This window comes from Papio anubis, chromosome 1, assembly GCF_008728515.1.
Source record: "Papio anubis isolate 15944 chromosome 1, Panubis1.0, whole genome shotgun sequence".
In the NCBI taxonomy this organism is placed as follows: Eukaryota; Metazoa; Chordata; class Mammalia; order Primates; family Cercopithecidae; genus Papio; species Papio anubis.
In genome coordinates this window covers 185798346-185818325 of record NC_044976.1, presented here as the reverse complement: position 1 = coordinate 185818325, position 19980 = coordinate 185798346, and the positions used below count along the sequence as shown (strand labels likewise).

General features: G+C 36.0%; 1 protein-coding gene across 19 annotated transcripts in view; it reads right to left on the bottom strand.

Annotated features, from left to right (window-relative positions):
* Window positions 1-19980, bottom strand: part of COP1 (COP1 E3 ubiquitin ligase) — a 264253-nt gene that overhangs the window by 137635 nt on the left and 106638 nt on the right. For all 19 annotated transcript variants that reach the window (XM_031658336.1, XM_003893610.5, XM_009194948.4 and 16 more), the window contains 2 exons: window positions 4778-4892; window positions 485-620 (listed from right to left, as the gene is read on the bottom strand). In XM_031658336.1, the coding sequence (XP_031514196.1) occupies window positions 485-620; window positions 4778-4892 (251 nt within the window). The remainder of the gene's footprint in view (window positions 1-484; window positions 621-4777; window positions 4893-19980) is intronic.

Genomic DNA, 19980 nt, shown 5'->3' with positions numbered 1-19980 from the left:
TGATAAGATGGACAAATGTCTTAAAAGACACAAACTAATTATAATGCTAAATCAAGAAGAAATGGATAATCTGATTAAATCTCTTAAGAAAATTGAATTGATAATTAAAATTCATTTCTGGAAGCTTCACTGGCAAATTCTACAAAATATTTAAAGAAGAAATAATACTAATTCTATACAAACTTCCAGAAAATCCAGAGGTGGGAGCACTTATGAGGAGAGCATACTGTCATCAAAACCAGACATAGATAGTACAAGAAAACAAGCTACAACCTTATGAGATGGATACTATCAATTATTCCATTTTAGAGATGAAGAAATTTGGCATATAGAAACTCAGGAACTTGCCTAAAATCACAGAACTAATAATTGGCAGGCTACTTCAGAACCCACCCTTTTAAAAATAATGCTGTAAGTGTTTCACAAATTCAATTAGATTCTAGACATTTTTACAAAAGAAAATAGTAATTTGCCCAATACTTACCTAGAGACTATACTGGAACCATTATAGAGATCACTAGCATATGACAATGTGGCTAAAGGTCGTACTGAATTATATCGAGTAAACTTGGACAAGCATTCCTGAAATTCATCCAACTGGCTTGCAGTTCGACTGTCATCTATATGAAAAAAAACCAAAAAAACAGAAAAAAAAGAAAATAGATGAATTGAACTGCAAAGTAAATCAAAGAGCTACATTCACAAATTAAAAGTTATATTCTAAATACAAAAAACAATATTTAGATTTTACTAAAGACTAGTTTGCACAACTTAACTGGTTAATTTTTCAGCTTTAATAAAAAATGTCTTGGTTCTTTGAAAGACACTGTCTCTTTCCACTATGAATTCTCATTTTTATGGCAATAATTTCTTGGAAAAATAATAATAATAAAAGAGTTACTATTTGAGAGTCATTAAAATAAAAATCCATCAATGGAGAATGTGAGGATGTTAAGAAGAGTACATATATTGGATGGGCATTTGTTAGTTTGAAGGAACATGGTTACTGGCATACATATTTATGCCCATGTTTTGTTTAAAATCCAGTTTACAGTAACATTAGTTTATAAATAATAAGAAATATTTGCTCAAATAATACACTGAAATGTTTCAAATTCTATTACAGGAAGACAGTAGAAAACTACAATGTTATGAACTATTCTAAAAAACAAAAAAAGTTTGAAATTGCTCCCATTTACCTCAAAGAGTACCTTCATCAAGAAAAAATAAATTTTCATTCAAATCTCTTGGTGAAATATGAAAAACAATAATTCCATCCAGTGGAAAAGTATACAAATACCTTGGGTAAAGTTCACTTCAGTAAACTATTTGAAGATAAATCATGTGGGATTTAAAACATAAAATCAGTTTACGAAGTACCTGAGAATACAACTAATCTATTCTCCAGTCTATTAATACAAGCAGACCTACACTAAAAGCATAAATTTAAAAAATCACTGCTTTTCAGCACTGTCATCTGAACGTATACTTTCTTTTCTGAAGAATGATAAAAACAATGAGCACTTTAGCTTCCTAGACTGAAACTGAGACAAGTTTGTTATACCACTGTATTTTCATAGCTTCTTTATTCTAAGCTCATACACACACACACACACACAAACTTTTCAAGGCAAACGTTCATGATTTCCCTTCTTAAGTGCCGTCTGAAGTAAGAGTAAGCATAATAAAAGATGCCAGAATTATTAAGTCAAAAGAGTTATACAGAAAATATAAAGCACAGTGAAGAACTTATGTTATCTGGAGATACTAGGTTATCTTGAAAACAACTGTTTGCATGACGAAATTTATGTAACAAATATTATTTTAAAAAAAACAAAAAACAAAAAAAAACAGGGTCTGGTGCGGTGGCTCACACCTGTAATCCCAACACTTTGGGAGGCTGAGGCAGGCGGATCACCTGAGGTCGGGAGTTCGAGACCAGCCTGACCAACATGGAGAAGCCCTGTCTCTACTAAAAATACAAAATTAGCCAGGCATGGTGGTGCCTGCCTGTAATCCCAGCTACTTGGGAGGCTAGGCAGGAGAATTGCTTGAACCCGGGAGGCAGAGGTTGTGGTGAGCCAAGATCACGCCACTGCATTCCAGCCTGGGCAACGAGAGCAAAACTCCGTTACAAAAAAAAAAAAAGAAAGAAAAAGAAAAAGAAAAAGGAAAAATAAATAACATTACTTGAGGAAACTGAGTGAGCTTTTGTCCCTGATATTTTACAAATTTTACAGATTTAAACACTAAGTAAATTCATCAAAACACCTAGATTTAAAGGGTACAATTAGTTGTGCTTCCATTCTAAAGAGAGCAAAAGGAATTACCTAATAGGCAATATCATAATGGTACTGAGATAAAACTCTCGCTCTACAAAAATTATTCTCAGGAAATTCCACATATTATAAATAAAACATGGGTTATTTGCAAAACTAAAAATCACAACCGTACTGCAGAGTGGTCTGGATATAATAGTTAATGATTATTTTTATATGGAAACCTATTACTGTGAGTTATTTAACATTCCACATACTGGAGAGATGGTTGGTTTTATTAATTTAAAACCTGTTTCAATGTTATCCTATTCATGCCCATTTTGATATCAATTCCTAAGTACATAAAACAAGCATTCAATATTGTGTATTCTGTTCTAGGTTAACAGTCCTGTTCTAGGCTAACTGGATTTCTGCCTATCATATAACCTCATTAATGGCTACTTTCAACAGAAACCATAAAGAAAACAATAAAACTAGTTATTTCAGTATCTGAAAGTACAGTAATTGGTTTTAACTTATGAGGTTACAAAAAGGTAGAATTTTGTTTGCGTGGTGTTTTATCATCAACATCCAAACATATCTGCTGGTATATCACCTCTCCTATCCTAATTACAAATTGGTTTGTAAAAGTGTATTCAATGTCTCTTTTCTTTCTCCTAATGCTTTATAATTAACTTCTTCTTTCAATTACAATTGAAACTCCAAAGTAATAGTTCTTTAATATTCATCTCTCATTTTGAAAGCTGGAAATAAAAGTTAGGGAATACAGATGGATTTAGATTCTCATTTGAAAATATACAAGGGACAATCAACCTCTTAGCTACACCGTTTCAGAGAAGTTAAAATTTCCCCTTTACAGTCAAAGGTACTAGGAGGAACTTAAAATCCAGCAATATAATTACACTAGGTAGCTAACATAAGATTCCTGAAAACTAGAGACATGTTTTAGGCACAATACAGCCGCACCCACACAAATAAAAATCTATCTAATTTTCCTCCTGGTTTTATTATTCTACTATCTTGTAAAGCTACCTCCCAAAAATAAAATGACTTGTGATGACCTTTACTATTCCATACCATGCCTATGCTGTTAGTGACTTAAAGATTATTAACAACAGCCTACCCCAATCTCTTTCCCACCTCTTTTTTTAAAGGTCTGCTACTTGCCTATAGTTGTATTTCAACATCATACCAACAAATAATGTATTGAAGGGTTAACATGAACTCTGCCAGTCAGAATGCAGGTATTGGGCTACTTTCAACTTAACAACTTCCTATGGCAGTTTATATTTATAGATTATTACACAAGCACAATAAGGGGCTCAATTCACAGGCAATAAATGAAAGCTTTCCATGTATAAAAACTGTTTGTTGTTAATTTCAAAAAACAAGCAAATCTTGGCTTCTCCCTTGGTCTTCAGAGGAAAAATGCTTTGTAAATCTAATATATTTTTTCCTATACCACCAATCGGGAGGCAAATTTGTCTGTAGGATCTAAGCAACATGTAGATTATAAATAATATAAACATATTTATTCAAGAGAAAACCAACACTCAGTTTTTAACAACCAATAAAATATCAGACCATTTTTTTTCTCTCTTAGCGGGGTTTATTTTAAGTAGATGCCCCATTAATGACATGAATTAATTGAGCACCCAACAGGTACCAAGCATTGTATCTTATACATGTCACTTACAATCATTAAAAAACCCATTAGGGTTAATGTCTCTACTTCATAGATGAGCAAAGACACAGAAAGACTAAAGAACAGAGTTAAGAAAAAGAGGAAAAATTAAATTACTTTTTTACAGTAATAGAAATATCCTATGCTATCACATCCATGTCTTTGCATATGTTATTTCCTCTACTTTGAACACATTTCTAAGTATCTTTTTCAGTTAATTTATACTAGAATAGCACATATACAACTCCTCTGAAATCCCTACACTGATCATTCCCTTACACCTCTCCATTTTCAACTCAGCCTGGATTTTTTACTACCAGTTATATTAGTGAATATTATCTATTTTCATGATACTCCTGTAAATTTATTTAACACATAACATCACACAGAACTGCTTTATCTGTTGCTTTCCCTGACTCTATTTACAACACTCCTTAACGACAGAAACCAGTTTTTTCATCTTTTTATTCTCAGCACAGAGGACAGTGCCTAGAACTTCATGTTTATTTAATGTTAAATAGGAGGCAACTGAATGAAACTTATTTCTGTTAGCTACATATTCATGGCTGACTTTCTTTTTAACTTTATCTAGCTTGCCAGATAAAGATTCAGAATTCGCAAATATAGAAAACAATTGTCATTGGAAAATAACATTCTCTAAGATCACTAAGAACCTCCATGATGATCTGGTAGACTGTGTCAAAACTACACACTTTTGCTTTGCAATTAGGACCTTCCATAAATTCAGCACAAAAACCCAGAAACAGATCTGAAATGTAGATTTCAGATAATTTGAGAAGGTCTAAATATATACCTGAGATACGAGACATCCTTGTAGAAAAGTAACACTGCTCCAAGTCTTCAAAATGAGCAGTAAGTCGTTTTCGTCTTGATGCTAATGTGCTGTTATACCAAGGCTGTTTCTTTGTCTAAAATAATAAGACACGTAACTTAGAATAAACAATACTCTTCTTTTGCACAGAATACTCAAATGTTTGAGCATTTATTTACTTTCAGAAGTTCATCACAGTAAAATGATTACAAATGGTAAAAAAAACTATAATTCTGAGGTATTTTTAAAATTGTCTTTTAACGTGAAAATAGATACCAAATTCATTCACAGAATGATTAAAACTAATAATGATTTTAAAAATAAGCTCTAAAGGGCAGTTTTACAAGACTAAAATGAGAAACATCTTCAATTCTACAAATAAAATGAAGACAGAAATTGTTATGCCATTCTAAAATTTAGAATTTTGGGAATTTTAATATCCAGAAATTGTTAGAAAATAATTATCAAATAGAAAATGACTTACTTTTTCCAACAAAATAAGAGGACACAAACTAATGGAAGAACATTCCATGCTCATGGATAGGAAGAATCAATACCGTGAAAATGGCCACTTCTGCCCAAGGTAATTTTTAAATTCAATGCCATCCCCATCAAGCTACCAATGACTTTCTTCACAGAATTGGAAAAAACTACTTTAAAGTTCATACGGAACCAAAAAAGAGTCCACATTGCCAAGACAATCCTAAGCAAAAAGAACAAAGCTGGAGGCATCATACTACCTGACTTCAAACTATACTACAAGGCTGCAGTAACCAAAACAGCACGGTACTGGTACCAAAACAAGAGATATAGACCAATGGAACAGAACAGATGCCTCAGAAATAACAACACACAGCTACAACCATCTGATCTTAGATAAACCTGACAAAAACAAGAAATGGGGAAAGGATTCCCTATTTAATAAATGGTGCTAGGAGAATTGGCTAGCCATATGTAGAAAGCTGAAACTGGATCCCTTCCTTACATCTTATAAAAAAATTAATTCAAGGTGAATTAAAGAATTAAATGTTAGACCTAAAACCATAAAAACCCTTGAAGAAAACCTAAGCAATACCATTCAGGACACAGGCATGGACAAGGACTTCATAACAAACATCAAAAGCAATGGCCACAAAAGCCAAAATTGATAAATGGGATCTAATTAAAGTAAAGAGCTTCCGCACAGCAAAAGAAACTACCATCAGAGTGAACAGGCAACCTACAGAATGGGAGAAAATTTTTGCAATCTATCCATCTGACAAAGGGCTAATACCCAGAATCTACAAAGAACTTAAACAAATTTACAAGGAAAAATCAAACAACCCCATCAAAAAGTGGGCAAAGGATATAAACAGACACTTTTCAAAAGAAGACATTTATGCAGCAAACAGACATATGAAAAAATGCTCATCGTCACTGGTCATCAGAGAAATGCAAATCAAAACCACAATGAGATGCCATCTCACACCAGTTAGAATGGCGATCGTTAAAAAGTCGGAGAACAACAGGTGCTGGAGAGGATGTGGAGAAACTGGAACATTTTTACACTGTTGGTGGGACTGTAAACTAGTTGAACCATTGTGGAAGACAGTGTGGCGATTCCTCGAGGATCTAGAACTAGAAATATCATTTGACCCAGCCATCTCATTACTGGGTATATACCAAAAGGATTATAAATCATGCTACTACAAAGACCCACGCACTTGTATGTTTATTGCAGCACTATTCACAATAGCAAAGACTTGGAACCAACCCAAATGTCCATCAATGATAGACTAGATTAAGAAAATATGGCACATATACACCATGGAATATTATGCAGCCATAAAAAAGGATGAGTTCATGTCCTTTGTAGCGACATGGATGAAGCTGGAAACCATCATTCTGAGCAAACTATCGCAAGGACAGAAAACCAAACACCACATGTTCTCACTCATAGGTGGGAATTGAACAATGAGAACAGTTGGACACAGGGCAGGGAACATCACACACCAGGGCCTGTTGTGGGGTGGGGGAGGGGGGAGGGGTAGCATTAGGGATACCTAATGTAAATGACGAGTTAATGGGTGCAGCAAACCAACATGGCACATATATACATATGTGACAAACCTGCATGTTGTGCACATGTACCTTAGAACTTAAAGTATAATAATAATAATAATGAAAAAAAGAATGAACTGCTGATACATACAAAACAGAATGAATCTCACAAACACTGAATAACAGTCATACACAAAAGGTAATGTTATTACGTAACTTTGTCATATAAGGATTAAAAACAGGTGAGTTATGAGTTTCTAGAAGTCAGTATAATATTTGCCCCTGAAGAACTGGGACTGAATTTGAAAGTAGTATAAGGCAAGATGAATGTTCCATATCTTCATCTATGTGTTGTGCAATCACATGTATGTGTCTGTCAAATCTCATTCAAGCAAATACATAAGATCTGTGCTTTTCTTTATATGTATTTTACCTCCATTTCAAAAAAGGCAAAATAAAAGATTATTTTATTATTACTTCCAAAAAAAAAAAAAAAGGAAAATGAGTTACTTTTTCATTATCCCTACACTGTAGCCTTACAACCTGGAATTATTGGAATCGTTCTTAACTATAAGAAATAGCTACTTGGCTGGGCGCAGTAGCTCACACCTGTAATCCCAGCACTTTGGGAGGCCGAGTCCGGTGCATCACTGGAGGTTGGCAGTTCAAGACCAGCCCGACCAACATGGAGAAACCCCATCTCCACTAAAAATACAAAATTAGCTGGGCATGGTGGTGCATGCCTGTAATCCCAGCTACCCGGGAGGCTGAGGCTGGAGAATCACCTGAACCAGGGAGGCGGAGGTTGTGGTGAGCCGAAGTCATGCCACTGCACTCCAGCCTGGACAACAACAGCAAAACTCCGTCTCCAAAAAAAAAAAAAAAAATCTATTTAATATTGATTATCAGATTAAGAGGCAATAATATACAAACGCCAAAGAGTTTGATATACTCATTAGAAGAACAAAATAACAAAATCAGATACAAAGGCAATAAACTTGAAAAATGTTAGTATAAAAATCCTATAAAAAACAAAGGTTTTTGGTCCTAAATATATGTTATTTACTTGCTGGCACAACTTCACCAATAACTATACCACAATGCCAAATGCATAAAGTAAAAAGTACTAAGGTACTGTAGTGTATGCTACAGTGTATCCCTGCTTTGATAAAACTAGATGGGAGGAGGTAAGAGTCATATTTTAAAGCACTGCCTCAATCTGAGAACTAAACTCTGAATTTTTTTCTTTCTTGCCCAAATTCCTATTTAAGAAGACTGCGGAGTCATGCCTTACAAACAATAACATCTCATCAGATGGGTTTTATTTAACCCTATATAATCTCTCTTAGTTTTCAACCTGACTCTGAATAATGTCACATGACAGATAAAGAAGGAAATCAATATACTTTATCCCCAAATATGTTTTTTGCTATATTTTGAAATGACCCTGCAAAGCAGTCTTTTGTGGGGAAAATTTTGCATCTGTATTAACATAACTACACCCTTCCCCTTCCAGGCCCTCCCAATCCTGAAGAGATTCTAACTGAGAGTCCAGCCTAATTGGGAAACATCTGCCATCTACTGCCTCTAAAGGTGGCCACCTATAAGACTTCATCTACATAAAAATTTTGGTCTTCGGAACCCCTTATCTTAACCCAGACTCTCCTTTCTATTAATTTCAGATCTTTAGATAGTAACTTATCTCTCTGAACCACGAGCCAATCAAAAAATCTTTGAATCCATGTGTGACCTGTAAGCCAATCCCTGTTCCCACCCCGTGTCCCTGCCTGCTGTCCCGCCTTTCCAGATTGAATCAATGTAAACTCCATAAGTAATGATAGGTATCTTATGTATCCTTAAAATGTATACCAACCACCTTGGGCACATGTTCTCAGGACCTCTTGAGACTGTGCCTCGGGCCAGGGTCACTCATTTTGGCTTTTTTTTTTTGGCTCCAAATAAACCTCTTTTAAAAAAAGTTTATTTGACTCTAAATAAACTTCTTTAAATATTTTATAGCATTTGACTCTCTTTGTCAACAACTCACAAGAAAGTAAGATAATTTTCAAAGACTTAACAGACAAACAGGAAGGTGAACTCAGAGATGTAATGATAAACAAAATGTAACAGCAGCAGCACAGGGCAGGGGCAAGAGGAGGACAATACCTAAACAAAAACAAGTAACTGAATTGCGATTTGGAGAATTAAGCCCAGGGACCACAAGTAGAGAAACTGAAAACAGAATTTACAAACTAGAAGAGAAATCTGAAAGAACGGCCCAGAATGTAGGATAAAGGCCAGGAAGACAAAAAATTTGAAAAACAATGTAACAGGCATAAAAGAATAATAGTTTGAAATATGCCCAGAGACCCAGAAGAAAAGATCAAGAAACTAAAAGAAATACTGGAAGAGTTGATGGCTGAGATTTTTCCAGAACTGAAAACAGACAAGAACACATAGATAAATTATTCTGATCAAGTGAGATAATTAAAAAGAAACCCACAATTAGACACACTAAGGTGAAACTGTGTTTTTGGCTATACAGCAAAAAGATCTTAAAATCAGAAGAAAGATCATTCATTTAGGAACAATAATTAAAAAGGCAAAATGCTTTTCAAGAGCAGTCGAAAGCTAGAAAAAAAAGGACATCAATAATCTTAAAAAAGTTGAGACAAAGTTAATTCCAACCTAAAATTCAGAACCCCAAAAGGCTATCTCACAACATCATAAACAAAAATGAAGCTTATTACCAGTGAGCCATCTCTAAAAGAATTTCTGCCTGTAATCCCAGCTATGCGGGAGGCTGAGGCAGGGGAATTGCTTGAACCCAGGAGGCGGAGGTTGCAGCGAGCCGAGATCGCGCCACTGTGCCACTGTACTCAAGCCTGGGTGACACAGCGAGACTCCGTTTCAAAAAAAAAAAACTCTGAAATTGTGTACTTGAATAATACAATGACATAAACTGGAAGATCTGAGACACAAAATGAAAAAGAGAGCAAGGAAACTAGCAAATAAATGATTATAAATATTACTGTTAATTATCATATTTAGTTTATGGGGCTTAAGAATAAGACAAAAACTATCCAACTAACAACATATAACTCAGAAGAAAGTGACAAAAGTTGCATTCTGGAGCTCTTATACTGTTCAGGAAGATAATTAAGATACTCTGTTTAGATGATAAGTGTGAATAAATTTCAAGGACAACTACTGAAAGCACAGTGACAGAACAGGTAACAAACCAGAAGAGGGATGGTGAGAGGCGGTAAAAAAGTAAGAAAAAAATCAAAAACTGAGAAAAACAGTAAGTATAATAAGTAAAAAAAAATGAAATTATATCAGCATTAGCAATAAATAAATGGAAATAATCACTAATAGAAATAGTGACAGAATAGATAATTTAAAATAAAGATATGCTATCTGCTAAAGAAATACTTAAAACAGAGACAAACTAAAAAATTGGGATAACATGAAAGAGTACTAACTAAAAGAGAAAAAACAGATTCAAGATGAAAAACATTAATAAGGATGAAAATAGCCACTGCATATGAGAAAAAGTTCAATTTAACAATTATATACCTGTCTGTATGTAATAATAGAGCGTTAACCTTTTTCAGGCAGAAATTGCCAGAGAAATAGACAAACCTATTAACACAATGGGAGATGAATCTTCAAGTCAACTGAGTTATGCAACTAGTGTTATGCAAGTAACACTAGTTTATATATGGCCAAATATGAAATTTGATATAGTGAACACATAGAAAACACTATACCTAATTAAAAAATAGGCATTCTTCTTAAGCATGCATGGAACATTTATAAAAACTGATCATGTACTATGTTACTGGATAGTATGTTTACAATCTTGAGAAAGGGCAGAATTTCTTAAATGAATCACAAAGAATTAATTATAAAAATTATAAATATCATGACATAGAAATTAAGAACTTCTGTTCACCAAAATCCATCATTAAAAAGGTGAGACAAGAAGATACAAAATATAAGAAGATATTTGCAAAATCCAAAAACAAATGATTAGTATCCAGAATACATCTATTTCTCTAAGACCAACACAAAAAAATGAGAAAAGACTTGAAACGCCATTTTACAAAAGACAAAATATAAAGGCCAATAAATATAAGAAAAGGTGCTGTTTTATAGTGACAGGAAAATAAAAATTAAAGTCACAACTATGTTCTATTTATTACCACTAAGGTGACAATCATTTTGAAGTCCAACAATACTAATTATCAGCAAGAATGCTGAGAACCTGGAACTCATATACTCATGTAGTGGGAGTTTTAAATTGATAAAAGCATGCTGGAAAACAATTTGTTACTAACTCAAAATATAAATTTTGCATATCCAATGCCCTTCAATTCCTCTCCTAGGGAAGAATATCTAGGGAAACTCTTGCACCTTTGCATCTGGAGACATGTACAAAGATGCCCTTAATAGCAAGAACAACAAAAACACTAGAAATACATATAATGTATACAGATTGAATTGAAAAATTGTAATATATTAACACAATGGAATATTATACATCAGTGACAATCAACTACAGCCACAGGCATCAGCAATTAATCTCTGAAAAAACAAATCTCAGAAACCTACCTACTAAAATATTTTTATAAAGTTCAAATATAGCCAAAACAAATAATATAGGGGTGTGTATACATGTGGTAAAACTTTTTAAAAAGTCAACATACTGATAAACATAAATATCAGAAAAATAATTATATTTCGATAGGAAGCAGGTGATAAAATTGGTTAGGAACACATGAGTAACCCGTATACTACTTTTAATGTTCTATTATTAAATAACACAAAAGCTGGTTCCATGAAAGTTTTACTATATTTCTAATTTACATATTAATGAAATATATTCCTTTGTAGGTACCAACATATTTTTTATAAATACTAAGATTGTAATTCTAGATTTTAGCCTATAGATCTCTTAAAAAGTGATATGACTGGGCGTGGTGGCTCATGCCTGTAATCCCAGCAGTTTCAGAGGCCGAGGTGGGCAGATCACGAGGTCAAGAGACTGAGACTATCCTGGCCAACATGGTGAAACCTTGTCTCAAAATATAAAAATTAGCAGCCAGACGTGGTAGCTCACGCCTATAATCCCAGCACTTTGGGAGGCTGAGAAGGGTGGATCACGAGGTCAGGCGATCGAGACCATCCTGGCTAACATGGTGAAACTCCGTCTCTACTAAAAACGCAAAAAACTTAGCTGGGCATGGTGGTGGGTGCCCACAGTCCCAGCTACTTGGGAGGCTGAGGCAGGAGAATGCCATGAACATGGGAGGCGGAGCTTGCAGTGAACAGAGATCATGCCACTGCACTGCAGCCTGGGTGACAGAGTGAGAGACTCTGTCTCAAAAAACAACAACAAAAAATTAGCTGGGCATGGGGGTGCACACCTGTTGTCCCAGCTACTCGGGAGGCTGAGGCAGGAGAATCGCTTGAACCCAGGAGGCGGAGGCTGAGGTTGCAGTGAGCCGAGATTGCACCACTGCACTCCAGTCTGGTGACAGAGCGAGACTCTGTCTCAAAAACAAGAGAAAAAAAAAAGTGATCTGTTTAATGGAAAAACATATAAGACTTCAAAGTCTGAAAGATGAGAATAATTAACAATAATCAGAAACAGGGCATATAAAACAAATAAGTAGTCAGCAACACTGTTTTGTTTTATTTTACTTATTTATTTGGCTTCCAGTTTTTACAGTAAACTCACTGTCTCAATTATTTTCCAATATTTATTCTTGACATTTCTTAAATTTATTCAAAACCCTAGAGCAAATCCTTTATTCAAAAACCCTACAAGCAACTAGGTTGCCTCAAAATTGTTGGTAAATATGCAACACTTGAGTCTTCGTCATATGCCAGTTTAATTATTAAATTACAAATAATATTAATATAAAAAATAGAAATGTGCTATGTATGCAGAGATAAATGTTTTGAAAATATATACTGGATTCAGATAGTCTACAAGGCTAATCCTCAAATAAAACAATCTCAAATTAAGCTCTTTTACTTAGAGGTAGATATAAATACGACACAAATCAAACAGAAATATTCATCAATCATGTTAATTTTACCTATCTTGGCTCTAAAGAAAAATGATCACATCTACCAAACTCAAAGATAATTAAATTTCACCACAGCAAAAGCAGAAGCCTATCTTATTTGGTCATTGGAAAAAGTTAAAAACAAAAAAAAAAGTCCTCAAATAAATGCTAGAAAGTTAATAGGCATACTATGAAGATAAAAGAGCAAATTAGATGATTATACAAAAAAAACAACTTATGGTCAGCCTGTAAATTATGAAAAATCTTTAAAATATAACGACTTTAATTCCCAATAAATGTAATTATCATGAAAACAGAAAAGCAGCAATCAAAACTGAATATTCTATTTCATATACTTAATATAAAATAGTGAAGTACAAAAGCACTGAGATCTTCAAAAGACTAATGAAATCAATGCTTGTCTAATAAAAGAAGTAACTTACCATGGCAAAGTTCTCTGTCAATTCCACTAAGAGAAGACTCCTACTTTAAATGAAACTAAAAGTATCTGTATGGTTGACTGAAACCTGAAATTTTTCCAATCTATAAATACTTTTTTCTCAAACTAATTTCATAAATTAACACTGCACGGAAAACTATCATTATCTGCACAATAAGTAAACTTTGTAAGTTCAGGGAATACATACAAAATAATAAATTATTAAACCCATACACATATTTTCATATAAGCAGATTTAATGACTAGTTTTAAGGCAAAAAATTACAGAATTCAGAATAGTGGTTATCATACTGTGATCCCCAAAATGTGGCTGACGACCACTGGAGGCTCTCTAAGATCTTTTCAGGAATCTGGGAGGACAAAGCTATGTTCTTTAAAATGTAAGATACTATTTGCGGCCTGGTGTGGTGGCTCACACCTGTAATCCCAGCTCTTTGGGAGGCCAAGGCAGGCAGATCACTTGAATCCAGGAGATCCAGACCAGCCTGTGCAACAAGGCAAAACCCTGTCTCTATAAAAAACACACAAAAAATTAGCTGGACATGGTAGTGCACACCTGCAGTCCCAGCTATTGGGGAGGGTGAGGTAGGAGGATGGCTCGAGCCCAGGGGATGGCTGCAGTGAGCTGAGATCCTACCACAGTACTCCAGCTGGGGTGAGAGAGCAAGACCCTGTCTCAAAAAGAAAAAAAAAAAAATCTTTGCAATTTTCATTGTGCTTATGTTTGTACTTGTGATACAAAAGCAAAGATCAGTATAAGACTGCTGGTCTCTTAGCACAAATAAAGGCAATGGCACCAAATCCCGCTGGTAGATACTGTTCTTCACTACTACATAATTTTTTAAAAAACATATAAAAATCTAAGAATCAGTTCACTTAAGGATGCCCTTAACAAGGCCACACAAAGTAACTGCATTATATCCAGGCCTTGACATGTATACCTTTTTACTATTCTGCGTCAAAATGGGAAGTATGCGCTGTGCTTTACCTGCTAGCAGGACTCTCTCTCACTTTGCTGAGCATCTTTTTTTTTCCTTTTTGCCCAATAAATTCCACTTTCCTCACCCTTCTAGGTGTTCACGAGCCTAATCTTTCCTAGTTGTGTGACAAGAGCCTGGTTTTAGCTGAACTAAGGAGAAAGTTCTGCAACATTTTTGCTGCCCAACGTGGGGCCAAAGGAAGGGTGAGTAAAATGTGAACCCAAAACCTCTCACTTTCGCTTTTGAGCCTTGTGGTCCTATGGCATGCTTCTTCTTTTTTTTCAGGACAGTAAGGGCCCCTGTCTTTTCTTTTACAATACTGGAGGTGGTCCACACCCACTTCAATGGCCACAGACTTGGGCTCAGGATGGTTGGGTGAATGGCAGCTCACTGCTCCCCTTACCTTCTGGTTTGGGTGTGTGGCCATGTTTGCCACATGAGTGTGCAGTGTCCAATGGCCACACAGGGCGGGAATAAGGCATAGCCACTGCCCAGGTCTCAAGGCAGCCTCGGGGGCCTGGGCCCTGCGTGGCTGACTGGCCAGACTACCATTGGTCTGAGACAGGGGGAAAGGAACCCATTTGTATAAGACTAAGAGGTTCTTCCCCCAGGGTTACCCTTACATTATGAACTTTTTTTTTTTTGGTCTACCTATTAGCAGTTAACTTTTATGTGAGAGGAATTTTTTTTTTCTTTTTAGACAATGTTTTACTAGGCCAAGACCCCAACTATCACTATTTATATTCTCTGTAAAGTTTTAACTATGAAAAAGGATTTAGGATGTTAGTCTTAAGCTGTAGCCAATCTGGTCTGCTTTAAATGACTTTCTGTATGGTAAGTAGCAACCTCTGCTGCAGGCCTCCATCTTGTTTTACTTCCTTGGGAGCCAGACCTGTAACCACAAGGCAATGTTTTGCTCTGCCTCTGCCATTTTACATTTGTGGCCTGGTGTTCAATCCTGGCTTAGGGAATGAGTCCTTTCTGGTTTGGTATCTGTGCAACCTTTGCTATTTGTTGACTCTCTTCCCTTCCACGAACCGCCTTGGATTTTACTTTCTTTGAGCCTTTAGTAAAGTTTGAAAGTCAGAAATATTGGCCACTTGGGATGGCTAAAGTCAGGTAATAGGGAATTTAAAAGAATTTTCTTAAACAACCCTCAGCTTAATTAAAAGTAGATATCCAAGTTGTAGGCATATATATAAGGTCTTTATGTTTTTCTTTTCTTGGACCTTGTTTTGTTGGAAAAAAGTCTTTTTCTCAGCCAACTGAATTATTTTTCTCCATTTTTCCTTGCCACTCTCAATGCACACATGAGAAGAAGAGACCTCTTTTTTCCTCATGGAACACCAGTAATTAAAAGCAAACAGATCTCTCTCAAAATCTGTTTCTGCCTCATTTATGCCTGTTTGTTAGGCCTTAGAAACTGAGTTTTCCTAGCCCTGTCTCTTAAAGGTTCCACCCAGGGGCCAATAATCCAATTAGGAGATTGGCAAATGAAAGATCTTATGACAACTGGGTTTTCTTCTATCTGTGTACTTATTTATGTGTTGTGTATGTGATGGCTATAAAAAAAACTCTAATAGGCTGGGTGCAGTGGCTCAAGCCTGTAATCCTAGCACTTTGGGAAGCTGAGGCAGATGGATCACCTGAGGTCAGGAGTTTGAGACCCACCTGGCCAGCATGGTGAAACCCCAACTCTACTAAAAATACAAAAAGTAACCAGATATGGTGGCACACGCCTGAAATCCTGGCTACAAGGGAGGCTGAGGTGGGAGAGTCGCATGAACCCAGGAAGCGGAGGTTGCAGTGAGCCGAGATCGTGCCGCTGCACTCCAGCCTGGAAAACAGAGTAAAACTCCATCTCATAAAAAAAAAAAAAAAAAAAGCTCTAATTGGCCTAAAAGAAGATAAATGCTTTGATCAAATATTTTTTAAAAGGAAAATAAAAGCTGTGGTACCTTTCAGTTCATGTGACTTTAATCTTTGAGAAATAAAAACAGCCCTCAAGATTATTGGTAAAATGCAGATGTCATTAAAATGTAGATAGGTAAACTAAATTATATAGGTCAGATATTAGGTTTGCTAAATGTTTTAAGGTTATAACCTGCTTTTTTTTGGTTTATGAGAACCATTTAACTTGATGGCTTCACATTTGGTAAAACCTAGCGACATATGGAACTAACTATGCCCTTAATTATGGTGGAAGAAGTCAAACCTTGGCTGCACCAAGCAATTAATTAAAACAACTTACCAGGTTTTACATTAAAGTTAAAATTGCTAAGAGTTACCATTATAATATGTAATTGAAACTACTGGAAATAGATTTACATGTGAGGTGTGTTATGATGTGTTTTTAATAAAACATTTTAAGAAGGCATGGAAATGTAAAATTTTGCCTAGGGTCTAAGGATTGTTTTGAATTAGATAAGATAAAGCTAAAAGTTCAAACAAGTGATGGAGGGATTGTAAAAATTAATCTTCCAAAATAAATTCTGTGTTAACATACTAACTTCAAAAAGGCATTATATGGTTTTTCTGTAAACTAAGCATTAAAATAAAAGCAGAAAAACATACTCTTAAGGAACTAATCTGCTCTTTAGGAAAATTTGTAAAGGGTTATAAAAGGTTTTTGTTTTTCAGATTTCTGAGTCATCATTTTGGCAAAATAAATAACTTACCTGGAATAATCTGCAATTCTATTTCATAACATCAAGAGTTTTAAGCCTCTAACATATTTAACAGGCTTCCCAAAATCAAACTTCAGTTTTGAAATTGTCTTTCCTGACGCCCAGCTTTTGGATGCTGCAGAGAGTCCCTGGAGTATCCAAAAGAGGGGTAAACAGAACATGTTTACTTACATGAGATTGCCAAAATGGTGTTCAATCTTCTTTAGGTTTTATTTTGGTGATTACTACTAATATATGTTTCAAAATTGTATGGGATTCCAAAAATTCTGATGTCTAAAGTATATGCTATCTGTCATAATTAAGGTTGTCATGTTAAGCTACTGTAAACCACAGAGATAATTGAACTACTTTGTCAATTGTGTTTCTAACTGTAACTACCCTGGATATTTTGTTTTTCACAGATAACTGCTGTCTTGTTTTGATCCTTTTTTAAAAAAATGGCTTATAACAAGCTATATGACTCTAACAGGCACTCTCAAACACAGGTTTCTAATAACTTTGGAGATTGTAACATTACAATACAGGAACAACATGCAGGACTCATGAAGAGCTAAAATGAATATCAAGCAAAACAAGAGTTAACTAAATGAACTGAACTCATAGAAAACTGGGGCAATCTTTTTAATTTTTGTTTGCAATATTGCTGATCCTTGTTTTGTTTTTTCAGAGCCAAGGAAACTTATTCTGAACTATTTACAGCCTCTAATAATTGAGTATGGTACATTCCTGTGAACAAAATTTGAAGCATATTTGTCTCTCCCCGCCCCCGCCTGGCTTCTCCAGAATTTGGAAACTAGTTGTAAGTGTTCTTAACTTATGGCAATATAGTTGTTTACATTAGTGCAATAAGAATCCATTTTCTTTTGCAACAGGATGCAACTGGAGAAATGCTGTTTTACCAAGGCTTAACTTGAAGGGTATGCTTCCCTTTAAGGAGTCAAACTTGACTTGCAGAGTCAATAAAAGCCCCTTGGGAAAACTGGCCTCATAGCCTTGTCTACACAGCCACTACAGGGTCCCTGATCTGTGATAAGTAAAGAATGTCACCTTGTGACAGGCCCAGGAGCTCCAACTTTATTTTGAGACTTTAAGAGGGCCGGATCACCCAACTCACAGGCATTTGAGGATACAAAATGATGGCTGGGCTTGGCTTTAAAAGCTCTTATCAGGATTCCCTGTGGAACAGAGTTCCATCCAAGCCAATCTAAAAGGCCGATGTAAAAATAATTAAGCTCGCTGCACTTTAGACAATCAGGCCAAGTATAAGACTAAAGTCTATTTTGTGAACAACTCAATCCTATCATGATTTGTTTTTTAACAAAAATAAGGACAAGCTGGGTGTGGTGGCTCACGCCTGTAAACCCAGCACTTAGGGAGGCCGAGGCAGGCGGATCACCTGAAGTCAGGAGTTCAAGACTAGCCTGGCCAACATGATGAAACCCCATCTTTACTAAAAATACAAAAATTACCCAGGTGCGGAGGCAGGCACCTGCAATCCCAGCTACTTGGGAAGCTAAGGCAAGAGAATCGCTTATACCCAGGAGGCGGAGGTTGCAGTGAGCCAAGATAGTGCCATTGCACTCCAGCCTGGGCACAAGAGTGAGACTTTGTCTCAAAACAAAAGGAGACTGGAGAGAGATAAATTATGTTTCAAGACGTATCATACATTTGTCATTAAATTCTAAACTCCTTAGTTATTTTTAAGTTTTTGCCTACATTTTAGACTAACCCTGCTTGTTCTGGTGAACCAACCAGTAGTTTCCAGCTGCAGCTCAAAAAAAAAAGAAAAAACAAAAAACAAAAGGGATGGGTAATATAGAAATCTGGAACAATATTCAAGTTCTGAGCAACTGTTCTGCTGGGTGATGGGAATAAATAGGATGCCCAACACTTGGAGGTTTCCTTTTTAGGAAACCTAAGAACAAGAGAGCTAACCAAAGACAAGAACTATGCACCCAAATCTTAGCAGGCATTAACTATAGCTATCAGTTATCTGGGGTGTCATAAGACATCCTTTTCTCCCTTGTTGGAGGAGGACTCAATTCCACAGCTTCACCTTAGCATTCAGCTTAAGAAAAGGAATCCATGCAACACTCCCCGCCCCCCAAGACACATTTTTGTCTCAAACTCAATTCCAAGCTTTAGGTCAAAGCCATAGGAAAGAAAACTGGATCTGATGGATCCAGAGGCAGATGATAACAGAACTTAAAAAGGAACAGCATAGGTGAGCATGACTGATTTCTTACTGATGCAACCAAGATTCCCATTGCATAAAGTTCATGCTACTATCCACGGCATAAAAAAGGTCTAGGGAATTCAAAGACTACTGACAGCAAGGAAGATATGGTATATATGGGTAAGAGTGAATACTCCCACCCTGTAGCATGCCCCTCCCCCCATTAACATCAGTGAAAGCCACTTTGACACCCATGGGTGGCACCCTGTTGTGGTCGCTGGGACTCGGGATCCAAAGACAGAGGAAAGAAAGAGGAACATCTCACTCTCCCTACCTCAAAATACCCCAGGTATTTGCTAGGAAGAAAAGGCAAGCTGGGGCACCTCGCTCCTCTCTTTCTAGATGAGTAGCCATTCATCTTCAGTCTGTAACCCTTTTGAGTCCATCCTGAACCCCTGGGACTCTTTTGAAAAATAAACAAGCCTTCTTTTTCTTTTCTCCTCCTCTGTCCTCTCTTCACTGATAAGTAACTGTGTGTTTGTACTATGGGACACTCCCCTTGGATGTATCCTCCAAACAGGGAAAAGTTAATTTCCCAAATCTTAAACTGGTTGGCCTTAGGATTGGGCTCAGGGGAAGGGAACCCAGAAGCCCAACACGCCAGCAAAAGGGTAAAAGTTTGTTTTACTAGTCAGGCTTCTGCCCCCATCTCCCTGCACTAACTAGTAAAAATCTCCAGATTTTTGAGCTGTCCTCACCCTC